This window comes from Papaver somniferum, chromosome 1, assembly GCF_003573695.1.
Source record: "Papaver somniferum cultivar HN1 chromosome 1, ASM357369v1, whole genome shotgun sequence".
In the NCBI taxonomy this organism is placed as follows: domain Eukaryota; kingdom Viridiplantae; phylum Streptophyta; class Magnoliopsida; order Ranunculales; family Papaveraceae; genus Papaver; species Papaver somniferum.
Genome location: NC_039358.1, coordinates 28,778,284 through 28,797,732, shown reverse-complemented (window position 1 = coordinate 28,797,732; position 19,449 = coordinate 28,778,284). Strand labels below are relative to the sequence as shown.

The window sequence follows — 19,449 nt, the reverse complement described above, 5'->3', positions numbered from 1 at the left end:
TTTTAAGGTTTTCTCTTCTGATATAAAACCATTCAAAAGTTGTTGATCATAAACCCTAGGTTTTGATAGATTTCAGTTTCCGATCGTATACCAACACTTGTTAGTCGAAATCAGAAGCTAGAAAGAAAACTTTGATTAAGGTATCTCGTATAAATCCTTAAGAAGTTTTAACCAAGATATCTCTAGATTTATTATAGTTGTTATTTTTGTAGAATCATTAGGTTTCTCTTCCTTTATTGAAGAGTATAATAATCCCTGATCTACAAGTTTGTTTTGATATTACTTTTACCTAGTAATTTTTTTTATCAAAATAAACACAAGATTTCCAAAACCTTGATTTACATCTAAAGGGAAATCAAATCGGTGTTTTGTGCAAACAAAATATCGAATCGTATCAATCGTGTTGTTGTATCTTCTAAAGAGAGCCTTGGGTTTTGCTAGAAGATTTACGAGAAGAATTCCTAAAGACAATCGGTGTTGTGCTAAGAATTCTATTTGTGCTGAAGCATGTATTACATCTAGTCCGAATAGGTAGTAGTAAATTGGTGTAATATCTTATAATCAGTGTGTGTTTATTCTGGACTAGGTCCCGGGATTTTTCTGCATTTGTGGTTTCCTCGTTAACAAAATTTCTGGTGTCTGTGTTATTTATTTTCCACATTATATTTGTTTATATAATTGAAATATCACAGGTTGTACGTAAGTTCAATAAATTGTGAATCCGACCTTTGGGTTGTTTATTAAATTGATTGACACTTGGATATTGGTTTTTGATACCGTCCAAGTTATTTCTTATATTCAATCAGGCTCGCAAATTCCTATTTGTTTGATTGCGGATTGAATTGAGAAATTGAGATATAACTATTTGATATACTTTTCTTAAGATTGAGTCTGACTGTCTAGTTGATTCTCTTGAAAGTATATTGGAGTTAGCCCATACAGATTGCCAAACGAATTATTGGGTGAGGTTGTTAGACCCCCGCTTTCTCAATTGGTATCAGAGCAGGCAAACACGTTAAGACATCATAAGTCTGTGTTTGTAGCAATCTGATTCTATGGACAAAAGTGTTATCTCTATAAATGTACCGCCAGCCTTCGATGGAACGAACTATTTATGGTGGAAAATTTCTATGCGTGCTTTTATTCAAGGCGAGATTTTCAATCATGGGTTCATGTTGTCAATGGCTATAATCCTCCATTAGTTACAGTAGACGGTGTAACTGTTGCAAAGGATATTGGTGATTATGATGATCTTGAGATTCTTGCTGCAAAGCAAAATTCTGACGGATTAAATGCTATCATCCATGCCATTACCCCAGATCTTCAGCACCACGTTACTACGTGTAGTAAGTCTAAAGATGCTTGGGATATCTTAGAAACCGTATTCGAAGGGAATGCCGCGGAGAAAGAAGCAAGGCTTCAAAATCTAGCTTCTGACTGGGAAAACCTTCGCATGTCTGATGATGAAACCTTTAATGAGTTTAACCAAAGACTTTCTCAAATAGTTAACTCCTGATATTCATTAGGAAGAACTATTCCGGAGAAAGTTATTGTGTGCAAAATTCACAGAGTCTAAGAAACATGCCATTGAAGAAGCAAACGATCTTTTCTCACTCTCCAGAAATACTCTTGTTGGAAAGTTAAAGATCTTTGATAATGAACACGCATCTAGAAAAGAGGTGATTTCTCTTAAAGCTGCAAACAATTCTGAATCCCCTAAGGATAAATATGGTTCGCCAGATACTAAGGATGTTACTCCACGAAAATTTAGAAAACTCTTGAGAGACAGGAAAAAGAGTTTTTCTAAAGTTACAACATCTCCTAATGATGATGTACAATGCTATAACTGTCGTGGTTTTGGGAGCTTGTCTTCACTATGTCCTAGCTGGAGTCGTAGACAAACGGCATATGCAGCAGCTTTGCCTACTCTTTATGATGGACCCAAATATTATAATCACCAAGAGTACGCAGGCGAGGTTGCATTATCTTCTGGAAAAATTCTTTCAGATACTGATTCTGATTCTGACGAAGAAGTGTTCCATGTTGATCCAGTTTCTAATAATCTTCTTAAATAATGTCATCAGAAACTCTCAGAAGCTGAAAGCACCATTTTTAGTGAGAAAGTTAAATATGACAGACTTCGTTGTCGGAATAAAGGCATGCAAGACCAACTTGATTCTATTGGTGCAGGAGGTTATCTTAACGAAATATGAAAGCTTAAAGAAGAAATTCCCGAAGGTCGAGATCGGGAAATTGCTCTTCAAGCAAAGCTAGATAACTTGGAGAACATTTAGATGAACTTGTTATTTGATTCGGAACGACAAGATCTCAAAGTTCAATGTGAATCATCCAAGAATGATCTAGTTATTGCGCTTTAAAAGGTCAAAAGGTTGGAAGAATAAAACTCAAGCTTAAAAGAGAGTTTGTCTAGAAATAGTAGCTCAGATAAATTAACCTCAATATTGGGAGCATGTATAATTCATCGTGATACACGAGGATTGGTCTATGAAGGAATCGACGCTCCTAGTATTTGCAAAGAGGTAAAATTTGTCAGAGCTAAAAATTCTTCTTAACAAAAACCTTCTACGGTTGACAAAAGTGAAGTATCTCTGCCAACTGCCGATGAAGAAAATAGAAAATTCTTTCAAGCTCTAAAGCAAGCACATACACATTCAGGTAACACTAAACATAACTTTTTCCATTCTACTAAACATTGTTATTGTGGAAAACCAGGTCACTTGCAAATGAATTGCAGATTTCTTAAACGAGATAAAACCAGATCTAATTCTGTTAAGATGACAAGATCTGATGTTCCAAACTGGAGAAAAACTGAGTTTCATAATATCAGTTCTTCTAGTATTCCCTCCAAGAAATTTCATAATTATATTGGGGAGAAAAAGAAATACGTCGCCCCAAAAACTACTCAGAAATGGGTACCAAAGAAGATCAATAAAGCAACGAGTACTATTAAGAATGATCTCCCAGACAAGAGTTCGACAAGGGATAACATCTTAAAAAGGTATGGAACAGTTATTGAAAGTTTCAAGGAAGTTGTTAAATTTCTAGAGTTCATGCATGATTTTGTTTCAAATACCTGTGGTGAGCAAGATTGTGTTCACCTCAACACAACCTGATGGTGTTGGAAGTGCATCCTCACCAAGAAGCCCTAGTAAATATGTGTTGGTAAGCTTTCGCTTTAACCAAGTTCATATTTACTAGTGACGGAAGTCATATTAGTTTCAATCACTTGAAAATGGCTTTGACGAAAAATGGTTTGTGAATAACAACTATATAACGTCCTCTAAGAATGTTTCAATGATTGAAATGAGAGTTTAGATTATATAACCATTGTTGGATATAAGCATTGTGTGGTAACTCATACATGTATAAGTCCTTATTCCTTGAACCAAAGTATGCGTACTTTGCTGCTCAGGAAAACCGTAACTAGAGTATGCATACCAAGTACACGTACCCAGTCCGCGTATCTCGGAGGTTCTCTTCCCGAGAAAATATGCTGGAGTTTGTGAACTATTTACAAACTTATTTCGGGTACTTAAGTCCGCGTACCAGTCCGCGTACTTAAGTTGGTTATTTTCTAAAAACGATTATTTGTGAACTTTAACTTATGTAAACTAAGGAATGCATAATTGCAAACCGTGGGTATAAAGTTCATGAATTGATTCGAGTGAATCAAATCGTTTTTGTTTCAATTGTGTCTATTATAAAGATCTAAGCAATTGAACAACTCTCTAACTAGTTCATTTGAGTCATTTGAACTAGTTATGGTTAAGATGAATATGGCTAAATACCACACGTATGATTCTTAATTACCTAACTTGATTTGTGATTTAAATTCTTAAGCATAACAGGTTAGAAGCAACAATCAAAGCCATTGGATGCTGGTTTTTATTGTCAAAGACACTTTTCATACACTTATGGTAACCATTCTTGGTGTAAATCCTTGTGGAAAAGGTTATTCTTCCTTCTAAGCATATCAATTCTTGTTTATACAAGTTTGTATCTTAGAATATATGATCACAATACTTGATCTTCATGATTACATATTGTGTATTGCGTAGTTCAATTTTTTTTAGTAACATGATCTCATGAAAGACTTTCAATGATTGGTCTTTAGCTCGTATCTCCTTGTGGAATTTCTAAAATCCAATATATAAATCCTTCTTCTTGGAGAAAGGTCACGCTTGTTGTTTTTTTCGGGAATGACATTTTTATGGGGGGGAGTTCTTAATTGAACTTGTGATTAATTGCTATATCTTCGAGGGGAGAAGCGGTTGTGGAACATGTAGGGGTTAACTTGTATCTTAATAAACTCCTTGATGAAGTCACTAACTTTCGACTCTGTGATATCATCTAAAGTAAAGTTGATATGTTCTCTTTTGGTCATGAAGTACCCCTATGAAAATTACATGAGGATTCCACTAGTTATTGTACCTTTGCCAATTTATATTACAAAACGGGGGAGAATTAATGTGTAGTTCACACTACAATACATATGGTTTCCGGAACATTATGTAAGGGGGAGTGGTTTCCGTGTGAGATGGAGTATTGACTTAGGGGGAGTGATACATATCACCGTAGTATTATTGTCAAATTTGTGATACAATTGAACTTTGATGCTATGTAATAATACTATGATGGATCCTCAACAAGTACAGGATGAACACACGCATTGTTGAAGAACCAAGGAAATCAAGCATGTTGGATTTTGGAGCTGTAATGGTTTTAACAAGTACAATCCATATGTAAAATGGTTTTGTCACTAAAATTGACAAAGGGGGAGATTGTTTGAGCATTGCTCGGTTGAACCCACTAGCGTTGGTATATCAAGTTAGTTGTCAATTTTAGTTGTCAAAATGCATTCTTGATTTAGTATACTAAAGATAGATTCAGACTAGATTAGGTCTAAGAAGAACTATTCTTAAGGATGAAGACTGAAGATTACAAGAAGACATCAACAAGGACTTCATCAACAAAGGTATGTGGTAATTGATTTCATTTGGATTCTTGTTCAATTCTACCTTTCTAATCTATCGAAACAAATGCTCACTCTATGGAACAATTCCGATGACGGTTAATGTACATTTATGTATATATACTTGAGGTTATTTAAGAAACGACTTTTGTGACAATAACCTTTATCCCTGGACAGATTCTCGTATTACAGTGAATGAGCTTACAAATTCAACGAGCCAAGAATCACTCAATTCTGAGTTATAACGATGAAGTTATGAGTGATTTATTAAAGTAACAATTATAAGTGTTGCTGTAATTGTAACAGTTCGTTATTAGGAAACAATCCATGGACTGTTTGTAACGATTCACGGAATTGGGCCCAATTACGTGACTAAAAGGCATTTTTGGTCAAGTTGGTGATGTTTCCTTATCTATGCAAGATGGCTATTAATCCAAACATATTTGATTACCATATTAAAGTGTTTGTGATAACTTTTAATTCCTGCCTAAGTTAAAATGTGATTTATTCACATAAATACAATATTTGTTAATTAATTATTTATTTAATTATTTGGCAATAGTTTGTAACTTAGGAAAGACTCCCAAAATTAGAAGAGTCTTGAAAAAGGAAAATAGCTTTGCGTAGCTTCCAAGTTATTGTTCACTATAAATAAAGGGTTCATGAGTGCTACACGTTTTCATCCCCTTTGGAAAATTGGTGTAAGCTTCATAAGGTTGTTTTCCATGTCTTCTGTTCTTCGTGAACAAGAGTGAGATAAAAGTCTTTGTATTGCGGATCACAAAGCTGAGTTGGATTAATCTTTGTGATTGATTATACAACTTGTAATCTAGGTTTTCCACCTCTTGTTTATTCTAAGGTTTTCTCTTCTGATATAAAACCATTCAAGAGTTGTTGATCATAAACCCTAGGTTTTGATAGATTTCAGTTTCCGATCGTATACCACTTGTTAATCGAAATCGGAAGCTAGAAATAAAACTTTGATTAAGGTATCTCGTAAAAATCCTTAAGAAGTTTTAACCAAGATATCTCTAGATTTATTCTAGTTGTTATTTTTGTAGAATCATTAGGTTTCTCTTCCTTTATTGAAGAGTATAATAATCCCTGATCTACAAGTTTGTTTTGATATTACTTTTACCTAGTAATTTTTTTTATCAAAATAAACACAAGATTTCCAAAACCTTGATTTACATCTAAAGGGAAATCAAATCGGTGTTTTTTGCAAACAAAATATCGAATCGTATCAATCGTATTATTGTATCTTCTAAAGAGAGCATTGGGTTCTGCTAGAAAATTTACAAGAAGAATTCCTAAAGACAATCGGTGTTGTGCTAGGAGTTCTATTTGTGCTGAAGCAGGTATTACATCTAGTCCGAATAGGTAGTACGAAATTGGTGTAACAACTTATAATCAATGTGTGTTTATTCTGGACTAGGTCCCGTGGTTTTTCTGCATTTGCGGTTTCCTCCTTAACAAAATTTCTGGTGTTTGTGTTATTTCTTTTCCGCATTATATTTGTTTATATAATTGAAATATCACAGGTTGTACGTAAGTTCAATCAATTATGAATCCGACCTTTGGTTTGTTGATTAAATTGATTGACACTTGGATATTGGTTTTTGATACCGTCCAAGTTATTTCTTATATTCAATAGGGATCGCAAATTCCTATTTATTTGATTGCAGATTGAATTGAGAAATTGAGATATAACTCTTTGATATACTTTTCTTAAGATTGAGTCTGACTTTCTAGTTGATTCTCTTGAAAGTATATTGGAGTTTGTCCATACAGATTGCCAAACGAATTATTGGATGTGGTTGTTAGACCCATGCTTTTTCAACCGGTTCCATGGTCATGGAACTGCAGTGTGCAGAAATGTGCGACGAATTTTGCTGGGATTAATTGAGAGAGGAAGGTTGAATCAATTTCTAGAGACACGTGAACTACTAAGGGCGCCGCCACATCAGCATCCAGCTACCATCCATCGCATTGAAATTGGACAATATTCAAGGAAGATAAATTCAATCATTCTCTCCACTAAAGACATCAGCAACTTCCACAATAATGTTTTAAGCCGGGTTTACAAAAGGGATCGAAACGGCGAGGAAATTCAACTGGTAACCAAGAGCTGCGCACTCGAAGAATGGCAGAAACAACCAATTTCCTTCTCAACATAGGACACGCCAACAGGAGCAGGAATGTACTCTGATCCTCTAGTAGTCACCATGACTATGCAACCACACTCCAAATGGGAAGAAAGTGAAGACGAGAAGGGGAGACCATGGATAATTAACAAAATCCTAGTGGATAATGGAAGTTCAGTTGATATATTGTCCTACCACGCGTTCAGAACTATGGGATACAACGATTATGACCTGATTCCATCCACATACACGATCTACAGGTTCAACAGTGTCGCATCGAGGCCAAAGGGAGAGATTACCTTGGTCATTCCCGCAGGAACCCTAGAAACGATAGTCACATTCTGTGTCGTGAATGTAGAGTCTCCATATAATGCCATCATCGAGAGACCCTGGATTCATGGGGTTATGGGAGTCGCGTAAACCTTTCATAGACATATTCGATTCCCCATGCCGTCAGGAATTGGAGAGATCATGGGAGACTGCATCAACGCGAAGAGATGTAACGAAGCGGATGTGAAACAATATGAGGGAAAGAAAAAATTAAAAGAGAAACAGAAGAAGAATGTGAAAGATGATAAGAGAGCAGAGAGGCTGATGATCAATATAATAAGGATGGGAGAAGAGAATCAGACTACGAAGAATGAGCATCGGAGCAAAAATCTAAGGCAAAAAGCAAAGGACCAACCCGAATCTGGGACGACTGGCGCGAGCGCATACTTGCGAAAGATAAAAAAAAATATTGAAGAATAGTGAAATGAGAATGCCTCGCAAAGCTAATCAATCACAAAGTTTAGTCCCCGAAAAGATGATGGAATTGAATGAAACAACAGAGTATGAGCACCATCAGAAGACTAACAACTCATTGCAAGAAATGTTAATGAATACTCTTGCACAACTCGAATTGCTCAAAACGGGAAGGAACATTCTGTTCAATCTGAAGAGAGAACGAGGCGAAAGCCTAAAATATTTGGTATCAAGATGGAAGACACGGTATGGCGAAACCATGAGCCACACTGTCAGCAACCACCCAGTCAACAGCAAAGATAAAGGAGAAATCGTGGAGCAACAACAAGAAACTAAGGTTGATATCGGAAAAAAAATAGTTGAAGGCGAAAGCAATGAAACATGTCATGCAAAAGCTATTGTCTGAAATATCAAACACAATGGCGAAACGATGTAACAAAGAAAGCAAGCTATGTATCGATTCAAAGAAACTTTAATATGAAGCAAAGTTCTTTATATAAGAAAGAAAGCAAAGGAGAAACAAAGTCTCCGCGACAAAGCTACTCGTAAGACCTCAATAGGGGCATCAAGTTATTATTATAAAACCTCTAACTAGCTAGGGAGGCTGAGAATACGATTGTGGCGTGTCAACTTAGTTCACGTGGTCGTGCGACGGCGTTTTAGCACGATCACGTAAGAGGCGACCATAAGCCCTAACGCGCGTCACATTTGGGGCATCCTGGAGAAGTTACTTATCGGGGTGAAATGCCTCTGCGTTGGAAGCCACTGAGAACGAACCACTCAACGAAAATTTCTCCGGTAAGGGGTGTCGAAACATAGCCAGTGGAGATAGTATATGGCATGGCATGGTTCTGCACTTGGTCCAAAGAAATCCCACTTAGGGTGTGATCTCGCGCCCAGAGCCACATAGGCGAAAGGCAAGAAATCATGACAACACTGGTCGTTGCATAACTGGATGAGATGATCCCAACTGAAAAGGTTAGGGGTGACTTCTTTGAAGGGGCGATTTAGGGGGAATATAAATGGACGACACCCTCTACTAGGGAGATGATTATGTCAAAGACGACAATGTATTGGGGCTTCTTAATCGTGGGAGTATCTAAGGCCTGGTATATTGTCGTGCATACAACCTGAGGAGGTAAAATACTAACACAGTTAAGGTGAGATCGATGGCCAATGACTCACAAGAACACATGGAACTGAGATTTCGTATTCCAATGTTGAAAACCCTACCCAAGGCGACCATAAGTCCTTTAATTTCTCTATATGGGGAGGCAATAAGACCTTAATTAGGAGGAAAATAAGACCTACGAACTCGTACAAGCAAAAGGAATGCGAAATACACAGAGGCATGAAGGAGACACATCCCTCGAGCTAAGTATTACATAATTTACAAGTTCAAATATTCTAGTGACCACAACATAACAGGAAACACCTGAGCAAATATCTACATCGTCATATAATTTAGTATACATCTTCTTCGCACACACACACACATTAAGCTCCTAATATGCGATAAAATCCCTCGCACACACAAGTCGCAGAATAAATAGTTAGCATACATTTAGTTTTTGTTTCTGGCATTTATTGATATTTGCGAAAACTAAAATCTATTTCTCACATGATGTTCCCTTTAGAAAGCATGATATAACTCGCAAAGAACAATGTTTGCACGATAAATTGAGATGTTTAACTTCCCTCAGAGGTGGGAAGCAGAGGCAAGTATGGGAATACTAAAACTTATATGCTTCCCACCCCCTCAGTCAAATATTTAGAAACATGCTAAGATTAAATAAAAACCAAAATCACTTGTTTCATATCTTAAGTACATAAATAAAAGAGATAGTCAAAGCCAAATCCCCCCCCCCCCCCCCCACCCCAAGCTTGGGAGCACCCAGAACAAAGAACAAGTTGGAGATGATTGCGAATAGGGAAAAAAAGGAAACCTAAGAAGAGACAACATCAAGAACATCCTGTGAAGAGTTTGCAACCTCGGGAATATGAGCAGCTTGAGCTGAGGTATCAACAACATCAGAGACTCGCTGGCTTAAGACATCCCCTTTGTTAGAGCATTGCTCGGTCGAAATCGCATGCGTTGCTATCTCAAGCATGTTTGTCAATATTAGTTATCAAAACTATATGTCTTGATTTCTAGTATACTTATGACTAAGTCTCGGTCTAGGATAGTTAGGAATAGTTGAGCTACAAACTCCATGGAGATTATCTTGCAAAGACGAAGAACTACTCAAGGAACCAGTGGAACTTCATCCGACCAAAAGGTATGTGGAGACTTGAACTCATCTTGTCACTCAAAAGTCTATCTGCTCTATCTCCTATTCTTGAGACAAATGTCGTATAAGTATGATAGTTTTCATACATACACATTTGCTATTTCGAGACGAGTTTACTCGCCTATCTTTTTCTCGAAATACGTGTTGGTAAGATTTTGCTTTAACCATCTTCATATTCACCCGCGACGAAAGTCATGATAACGTTTCAATCTTGAAAATAGCTTTGATGATGATAGTCAATTTTTTATGTCTAACGACTGTTATAACATTATAGAAGAATGTTTCAACGATTGAAATGTAGAGTTGAGAATATGTAACCACCTATGGATGTAAGCATATAGTGTGTTCGCACATTAGTGTATAAATCCATGTGCCGAAAACCAAGTGCGTGCCTATATGTGCATGCGGTATTGGTGAAGGAGATAGGTTGGGTACGCGTACTAGCAGAAATTCACGTCCGTGAAAATCTGCTGAGTTTGAAGTTTACGAACTCAAAAACCAGACACCTTAGGTACGCGTACCCGTACGCGTACTGGCGGAACTTTTTCACCCGAAAAAGTCTGCTGAGTTTGGAAACTAAAACTAACACAAAATTCGGTAGCTAAGGCACGCATACCCGTACGCGTACCCAAGCTAGTTATTTCTCAAATTGGTAGTTGATGGACTAAAAACAATATATTATAAGGAATGCAATCTTTGCAAACCGTGGGTATATTGTTCATGAATTGATTCAAATGAATCAAACCGATTTTGTTTCAATTGTGTCTATGTATAAAAACCTAAGCAATTGAACAACTCTTGAACTAGTTCTTATAAGTCATTTGAACTAGTTATGAGAAAGATGGATATGGTTAATATGAAAGAACTCATATGGCTAACCATTGGTTAACCATTTGTGAATTAACCATTTTTGGGTGAGATCAGATAAGGGAATCAAGTGCGTAGTATCATGCTGGGATCAGAGACGTAAGGAGCGTAACTGTACCTTGAATCAGTCTGAGATTGATTAGGGCTCAACTACAGTCTAGATCGAAGTTAGTTTGTAGTATGCTAGTATCTGTATCGGCTTAATACAGTGTGGTGTTCAATATGGACTAGGTTCCGGGGTTTTTCTGCATTTGCGGTTTCCTCGTTAACAAAATTTTTAGTGTCTGTGTTATTTCTATTCCGCATTATATTTTGTTATATAATTGAAATATCACAGCTTGTACGTTGTATCGATCAATAGTGAAATCAAACCTTTGGTTGTTGATTGGATATTGATTGATCCTTGGATATTGGTCTTTGGTACCATCCAAGTTTATTTCTCTTGTATTTAATCGAGACTCGCAGATTGCTTGAGTAAGATTTAAATCAATAGATAGAGATATTGACTCCTTGATATACTTTTTATATACTTTTTATTAAGATTGAGTCTGACTGTCTAGTTAATTCTCATAAAAGTATATTAGAGTTAGTCCATACAGATTGTTGATCGAAATATTGGGTGAGGTTGTTAGACCCCCCGCATTTTCACCCTTCTTTCTCGACATCGCCAGCTCGACAGGACCAGATTCCCCAGCACGGTCATCTAAAGGAGAAGCCCCAGTCATATTTTCCTCTTCTTCATCGTCACTAACAGGAACTTGAGGATAAACTTTATGTGGAAGCCCATGCTTTTCGCACACCCAGTTGACTGCGACCTGATATTCTTCGTTTACGCGACGCTGGGTCACCTTGGAGTATTTCCTATTATCCCTTTCCACGAAATATTGATACTCTTGATCCAAAGTAGAGTAAGAATGCTCCAGCTATTCCTTGGCCTTTCTCAAATCATCGCGCTCCTGTGAAACTTCAGCTGCTAAGCGAGAAGATGAAGAAAATTGTCGAGAAGCAGAATCCCTCTCCTTAAAAGCTTTAGCCAGACCCTCCTGGGAGGTCGCGAGATTCTTCTTCAACACGACTACTTCCTCTGCGAAAAACAAGTGTCAGAACAATAGAAATTAAGAAGGAAAGCAAGACTGAGGAAACAATTATGGAAGCCTTCGCGACTACCTTTATTCTGCAAAACAACTACACGAAGATCATGCGAAATTACAGGATGATGGTTGGCATTTCGAAACAACTGAAGATCTTCTAAAGCTTTATCTCTGATCTAGCAGGCTTCATCCTTTTCCTTCGACAATCTCGCTAACTTTGACGCCAGATCGTTTGACACATCCTTCTGAGATTGAAGGGAACTCTCCAATAAATTACGGTCCCTAGAAAGCCTATAATACGCACCATCAAAAGAAAGCTTGTTATTCTTCAAACTGCGAACGTCATCAGACAAGGTTCGATTCTCGTCAAGAATAGAGCGATTTAGCATATTGGACACCTCTAGAGACCTGGCAAGCTGACCAGACAAGGAACAATGCTAATCCGAACGAGCACGCCAACCAGAATTATCAATTTGGAGACCCACCACTCGATCACGTAAACTCATACGATCACTCTCCAACTGAGTAATTTGAGCTTTAAGGGCGTCGCATTCACCTCGAGCGTCATTTGCGGCAAATTCAAACTCATATCGTTAAGATGTACGTTTTCGGTTTAAAGCTTAATTACGAAAGGCCTAAGAATCAAGAAGGATGGTGCGAAAGAAAAGCATGCGAGAAAATAAAGAATACACAGAATCTCACCTTTAAGATCTTCATTCTTCGTACGGAGCTTAGCAACATCACTCTCTCCAGAAGATAGCTCGGATAACTGCCTCCTCAAGCCATCAATGATCTCCTCAACCTTGCTAAGTTTCTCAACTTGAACCAAACGACGACGAAAATCCTACAATGCCAAAAGCATCAGAACCAAGACGAACGGGAAAAGAAATAAACACAAAAAAGAAGAACAAACCTCAGATTCGACAGTAGTACGTTTATCGCGCCTGGAAAGTTGAGACGACTCAGACTCAGTCTTTAGAGGCGACAAACCCAATGCAATAGAAATTAAGCTAGACCATTGCGAAGCTTCAGCAGCTGCATTAGTCGCACCAACTCCTGCTACCTGTTCTTCTTTTGCAGCAACAGTCTCAGGAGAAGAACAAGATATGGCATAATTTTCCAAAGCGCGATCAGGAGCCAATGTAGATAAAGGCTGAGGAGAAAAACTAGTTGTCATCTCACCTTTAGCTGGCGCAGCAGCAGCGACAGGCATCATTGTCAATGGACTCACAATGTGTACGAGAGACCCACTACTCCTTCTTTTTTGAAGAGAGCCCTCCCTACCATGCGACAACTTCCGCTTGCGAGGATCATTCTTCGCAACCTTTTTCCGATCACCAGCAGGGTTTACCGGAGGCTTGGACAGAATGGGTCTAAAGCAAAAGATTCGAGTATGGGAATACTAAGATTAGGATAAACACCAAAAACACTCACAACGGCAGCAGAAAAACTCAAAACAGCTCAACTGATCGTTAGAAATTCAAGCAAAACATAAGTACTTAACGGGGGGTGGGGGGATTCAGTAGAAGAAGGAACAGCGGATTGGCTTGACATAACGACAAATCTTGCAAAAGAAAAAATTTCACAGGGGTAGGTCCTTGAAACAAAGAAGAAGGAGAAATAAGATGAAAGAGACGAAGATGAGTTTCTGTCTCTCTCCAGAAGTATTTATTAAATCATGTGAACCGACTGTAGCAGTAACCGGTCAAAATGGAAACCTAGATGTGTCAATCGAGAAGAGGAAGAGTTACTGCACGTGGAAGTAATTATACGGGAAAACCGGAAAACTGTCGGGTAAAAAATCACAAATACGAAGCTGGGATTCTCACATTATTCCACCTTATAAGAACAATGCGAGAAGAGGCAAAATGTAGGGGCGAAATATCGCACAGAGCAAGTACATAACCTCGCCCTAACTAAGACAATCATCAACACAAAGAAGAAAGAAATTAGGCGAAGAGTAATTACGCGACAACGAGGAAGAAGCACGAAGAGCAACTACGCGATGAATACAAGGCGACATTTATCACGAAGAACATGAAATAGCAACGCGAGAAGATAGCGACATCTTCCCAAAGCCTGGCGAATAAGACAAACTGAAATAAGATCAGCTAACAGAGATTTTGCAGGTGATCATCAGTTGTCTTCTACTGATGTATTTGCCTATATAAGGATTCAAATGACAAGGAGAGAGGGGCAGGTTGTTGGTGATAGAATTCAGTCAAATAAGAGAGCTAAGAAACACCAATAGAAAAAAGAGAGAAGCCATTAAAATTCACTCCAAGCTTTATTTCTTCCATTGTTGTATATCAAATACCTTTGTAATCATTGTAAGAACATCGCACATTCAATACAAAGTGTTCACGAAAGATCATACTATATCAAAGTGGTGTATAATCTTATTAATGTTTAAGTTGATTCTCATGACTTAGACTTTGTGTTATTATCATCTCATTGGGTGTAGTCGTGAGATTTTCCCCAACTACACGACACAAGGTCTTGACATGAAAGTTATCAGCTCGGTGCATTAAAGGAAATTAAAATTATGGGGGTCCCTTTTGTGCGGAGGCTTTAGGTGCTGTCTGGTGGAGTGTCCTCTCAGTCCGGCCCTCAACCACCTATCTTTATACAGTGAAAGCGCATTAACTCGAATGAACTAACAAATACGGCTGAACCCCAAATTAGTAGATCTAAAGAACCATAGCATTTTATCTTTCTTAGCTCCTAGGTTGTTTGTTTTTTTCTGAGTCACAATGACACGTTGCATTCTATTTGCAGTTCTAGTTCAAGGGAAGCGTCGGTGGGGTGGGTCTGCTTTGTGCATGTCTAACGCGTCTAGAAGAAAAAAAAATCAAAAGATAATGCATCCTTTGTGTAGACAAGTATTTTTCTCGATTTAAAGAATCATAGTTTCTTACATCGCACCTTTTCTGTTTTTTCAAATATGGACAAGGCATTGACCAGCAATGCGATCTTAAAGCACTATTCTTCTTCTTCAACATCATCTAGATCTAGTGTTGAACAGCAATCCGATAATATCAGTTCGTATGAAATTGTCCCGCTTACAATCTTTGATAAAGTTACTCATGATTCTCATGTATGTTTTTATTTGGTATTTAAACCCCCAATTCCATCAAATGAAGTCTTGAAAGATGCACTCTCAGAAGTTCTTGTTCATTACCCACACTTGGCCGGAAGGTTAGCAACTGATAATCTACGCCGAACATGTATCGTTTTAAATAACGCCGGAGTTCGCATAATTGAAACTTACTTTCCTACTGTGCTGGCTGAGCAACTCCCATTCGATACATCAGAAGCTAGCAGTCAGCTTCTTCCACCTGCTAAAGGAGTTGAAGAGCTGTGTCAGATCCAACTTAATCGGTACGCATGTGGAGGCCTAGTTTTGGGCTTTACTGTTCATCATCGTGTTGCTGATGGCCAATCCATCTTTGGTTCTTTCTTCGTTTCATGGTCTAGATTGGTACGTGGTTTTGACATAGATCTACTTCCTTATCATGATCGACTTGCTGTTTCCCAACCAAGAAACCCACCTAGAGTTGAATTTGATCATGGTTCAATTGAGTTCAAAAAGACTAGTATTAATCTCAAAACTACTCCAGTGATCTCTTCTTCACTTGAAACTGTGATTATTAATTACTCTGTTGAGTTTATAAACAAGCTTAAAGTTATGGTGAACAATAACCCCGATCAAAGATACAGTACTTTTGTGTGTTTGCTTTCGCATGTATGGAAGAAGGTAACTCAGGTTAGAGGACTCGGCCTAGAAGAGTCGAGTCAGGTGAGGATAGCAGTGGATGGAAGAACACGAATATCTGAACCAGCTGTACCCATGGAGTATTTTGGTAACCTGGTACTTTGGGCTTATCCAAAAATGAAGATAAAGGAACTATTAAATGAGACTCATGCATATATCGCCCAAGTGATTTCTGATGAAGTCAGTCATGTCAACGATAGGTACTTTAAATCATTTATTGATTTTGGAGCAGCGGTATATGAAGATGACGAGTTGCAAGAGACGACATCTGAACCGGGAAGCACTCTGTGTCCTAATTTGCAAGTGACTAGTTGGTTGGGCTTTCCAGTTCATGATATTGATTTTGGTAGTGGAAGTCCTTGTGCACTAGTTCCGCCCATTACTCCATTTGAAGGAATGGTGATTTTTGTACCTGCAGATGGAAGGGTGGATGTAAAACTTACTCTATTCGCCAATCATGTTTCTCTTTTTAAGAAGATCGCTCACTCTATCGATGGCAAACTCTCATGTTCCTCTCTTTAAGAAGATAGCTAACTACATCGATCGCTCACTTTATCAATGGGAAACTCTCTCCAGTGGCCGGTATTGCAAATTGCTGTGTTATTTTTATTTTCTTTGTTCAATAATATATTGTATTCAATAAAGTGGTTAAGAACTTAAGGTTGTCTTCTCCATGATCCGGAAACTATATCAATTCTATAGACTTGATTCTCCTCAAAAACTGGCATCATGGACACCTGTATCAGGACTAGGTACACTGAGTACAACCTTGTTTCTATATTACAAACTACTCGAGCTTGATGGCTGAGCAAAAGCCTCTGAAAATATTGCAGCCATAGGCACGAGATATTCAGGTCAATGAAACTCTGGTTAGTACTCCGCGGCTATGGAGTTGCCGACATATAAGATTTCGTAAGGATTCATGTTAAGATGGCTAAGCATTTTGGAGGACACATTATACATAGGGTGGCACCAGAGATTTGAAATTATTGTTCCTCGAACATTTTCTATGGTGTTTTCTCGGCTTATAGGAGGGCAAAGACAAAGGAAGGATTTATTGAGAAAGAACAAAGAAAACATACAGAAAATGTAGGGTACATAAACCTACTAGACCTCCAACTTTAAAATCAAAAAACTACATGAATCAAAAGGGATGAAGACCGGGAGGATCTCACACCATATAAGGTTTCATACTTTCAGTTCTTGGGAATATCTTGCAGCTGTTTGCCTTCATTCTTAGTGACCAGAAGTTTGGGGCCAACAAGCCAAAAAAAAAAAAGTAATAAGAAGAAATTGGGGGCAATCAGAGAATTGAACTCGGGACCTCTCGCACCCTAAGCGAGAATCATACCACTAGACCAATTGCCCTTTGTTGGTATTATTTCAGTATTAATATTTGTTAGTCTAAATATACAAGCTGTGCTAAATCAAAATCCCTTTATCTTTCTTAGTCTAACTTTAGATAGGGTATGTATATTCCCTCTATGACTCAAATAACCAAACCAAAACAGCGCGTATATAAATAATAACGTAATACGGACCCTATTATTTAGACCAGAAAAAACAAAATAAAAATCGATCTAAGCTAAAATTAGGGTTTCTCAAAACTCTGCAAATCTTTGAGGTTTGATTCCATCGTCTCTCTTGGCAAGTAGAAGAGAAAAATGGATCAGATGAATGTTATTGCTGTGCCATGCATGGGGTGGCTTCTATGTTGGAGAGAGATACTTGGATTGTTATCTACAAATACGAAAGTAGTTGAAGTTGACGATGACACTGAGCTCCTTGATTTCGTGGCTGCTAATAAACCTCTGAACAATCTCCAAGCTGATCATCTCCCTGATCTGCCACATTCTGATTCTTCCCTCATGCGGCTTTCCTATCCCCATCGGGTATCCGGGAAACAAACTGATAATGGAACAAGTCCATCATTAATTGCATAAGAGGTGTGTTGCTGGTGAGACAAAATGATCAAGGCTATTCCTTTGCAATCTTAATACAAGCACATGCAGAATTGTTCAAGTGATAAAAGGACTCATGCATGGATGGTTACTTTCAAACCATGGTTAGTCTTATTTCCTTCTTCGGATGGATTATTTTTTTATTTTTTTTTAATAATTACCTTTACCTTACCTCTATATTGGGTGTTCCAAATTATGAGTTTGTTTCCGGTGCTTTTACCAATGGTTCCCTGCTTTTTTTCTTGCAAAATCCACGAGGCATATCTATAAGAAACGTGTCACGCTCCAATAAGCTGATCAACCCCTTGGTCTGTACTGAAGCAGATTTTGGATATAATGTCAATTTGGAACCAAACATCTGTACACAAAACAAAAGAGTTATGGCCAACTGGAGATGAAAATCTAGCTCAAAAATCGGTCACAACCAATAAAAAAGCAGTTTAAGATCTCTTATTCAAAATACATACCATTTTGAGTGCTATATTTAAACAACCCAACAGCAACAACCACAAACATCATCTCTCTTACTGTCTTACAATCTTTAGCACTTCAATTTCGCTCATCCATTCAATATCAATTAACCATGGCAGCGTCTACAATGGCTTTATCTTCACCCGCATTGGCCGGTAAGGCACTTGTTCCTTCAAGCTCTGAAGTTTTCGGTGAAGGAAGAATTTCCATGAGAAAAACCGTTGCAAAGCCAAAAACTGTTTCATCTAGCCCATGGTACGGACCTGACCGTGTTAAGTACTTGGGACCATTCTCTGGTGAATCTCCATCGTACTTAACCGGTGAATTTGCCGGTGATTACGGTTGGGACACCGCCGGGCTTTCTGCTGATCCAGAAACCTTCGCCAAGAACCGTGAGCTCGAGGTCATCCACTGCAGATGGGCTATGTTGGGAGCTCTTGGATGTGTCTTCCCCGAGTTGTTGTCTCGCAATGGTGTTAAATTTGGTGAAGCCGTTTGGTTCAAGGCCGGTTCACAAATTTTCAGTGAAGGTGGATTGGACTACTTGGGTAACTCAAGCTTGGTTCATGCTCAGAGCATCCTTGCCATTTGGGCAACACAAGTTATCTTGATGGGAGCAGTTGAAGGTTACAGAGTTGCAGGAGGACCTTTAGGTGAGGTGGAGGACCCACTTTACCCTGGTGGAAGCTTCGACCCATTAGGCTTAGCTGATGACCCTGAAGCTTTTGCTGAATTGAAGGTGAAGGAGATTAAGAACGGGAGATTGGCTATGTTCTCCATGTTTGGATTCTTTGTTCAAGCAATCGTGACAGGCAAGGGTCCTTTGGAAAATTTGGCTGACCACTTAGCTGACCCCGTCGCCAACAATGCCTGGAACTACGCTACAAACTTCGCCCCTGGAAAATGATCTGAGTAATCGACAATCAGATGAAATGAACGTGTTGTCTTTGAATTTGCATTTTGAAGAATTGTTTGACGTGCGTTTGTAATGTACATTTTCTTTATGTGTATGAAATTCTATTTGCATCTTTGATTATTTTTTTTTTCTCTGTGTTCAATAATACTCTACTCAAGTTAAGTAATGTGGTTGAGAATATGGTGAAACAGTCCAA

General features: G+C 38.3%; 2 protein-coding genes and 1 non-coding gene across 3 annotated transcripts; 2 read left to right on the top strand and 1 right to left on the bottom strand.

Moving 5' to 3' along the window:
• Positions 1–14,872: 14,872 nt before the first annotated feature.
• Positions 14,873–16,626, top strand: LOC113282011 (tryptamine hydroxycinnamoyltransferase 1-like). Its single transcript, XM_026530929.1, has one exon. It carries the CDS (start codon positions 15,075–15,077, stop codon positions 16,425–16,427), a length of 1,353 nt encoding a protein of 450 aa, XP_026386714.1. The 5' UTR covers positions 14,873–15,074; the 3' UTR covers positions 16,428–16,626.
• Positions 16,627–17,201: 575 nt separating this feature from the next.
• On the bottom strand, positions 17,202–17,273 carry TRNAP-AGG. Its single transcript has one exon. It is a non-coding gene; the product is annotated as a tRNA-Pro (tRNA).
• A 1,088-nt stretch (positions 17,274–18,361) lies between these two features.
• LOC113282004 (chlorophyll a-b binding protein, chloroplastic-like) lies at positions 18,362–19,373 on the top strand. The gene has a single exon (XM_026530920.1). It carries the CDS (start codon positions 18,450–18,452, stop codon positions 19,242–19,244), a length of 795 nt encoding a protein of 264 aa, XP_026386705.1. The 5' UTR covers positions 18,362–18,449; the 3' UTR covers positions 19,245–19,373.
• Positions 19,374–19,449: the final 76 nt, after the last annotated feature.

What these genes read in the sequence shown, in the direction of transcription:
- LOC113282011 (XM_026530929.1), top strand. Translation starts at nt 15,075, where the DNA reads ATGGACAAGGCATTGACCAGCAATGCGATCTTAAAGCACTATTCTTCT.
- LOC113282004 (XM_026530920.1), top strand. Translation starts at nt 18,450, where the DNA reads ATGGCAGCGTCTACAATGGCTTTATCTTCACCCGCATTGGCCGGTAAG.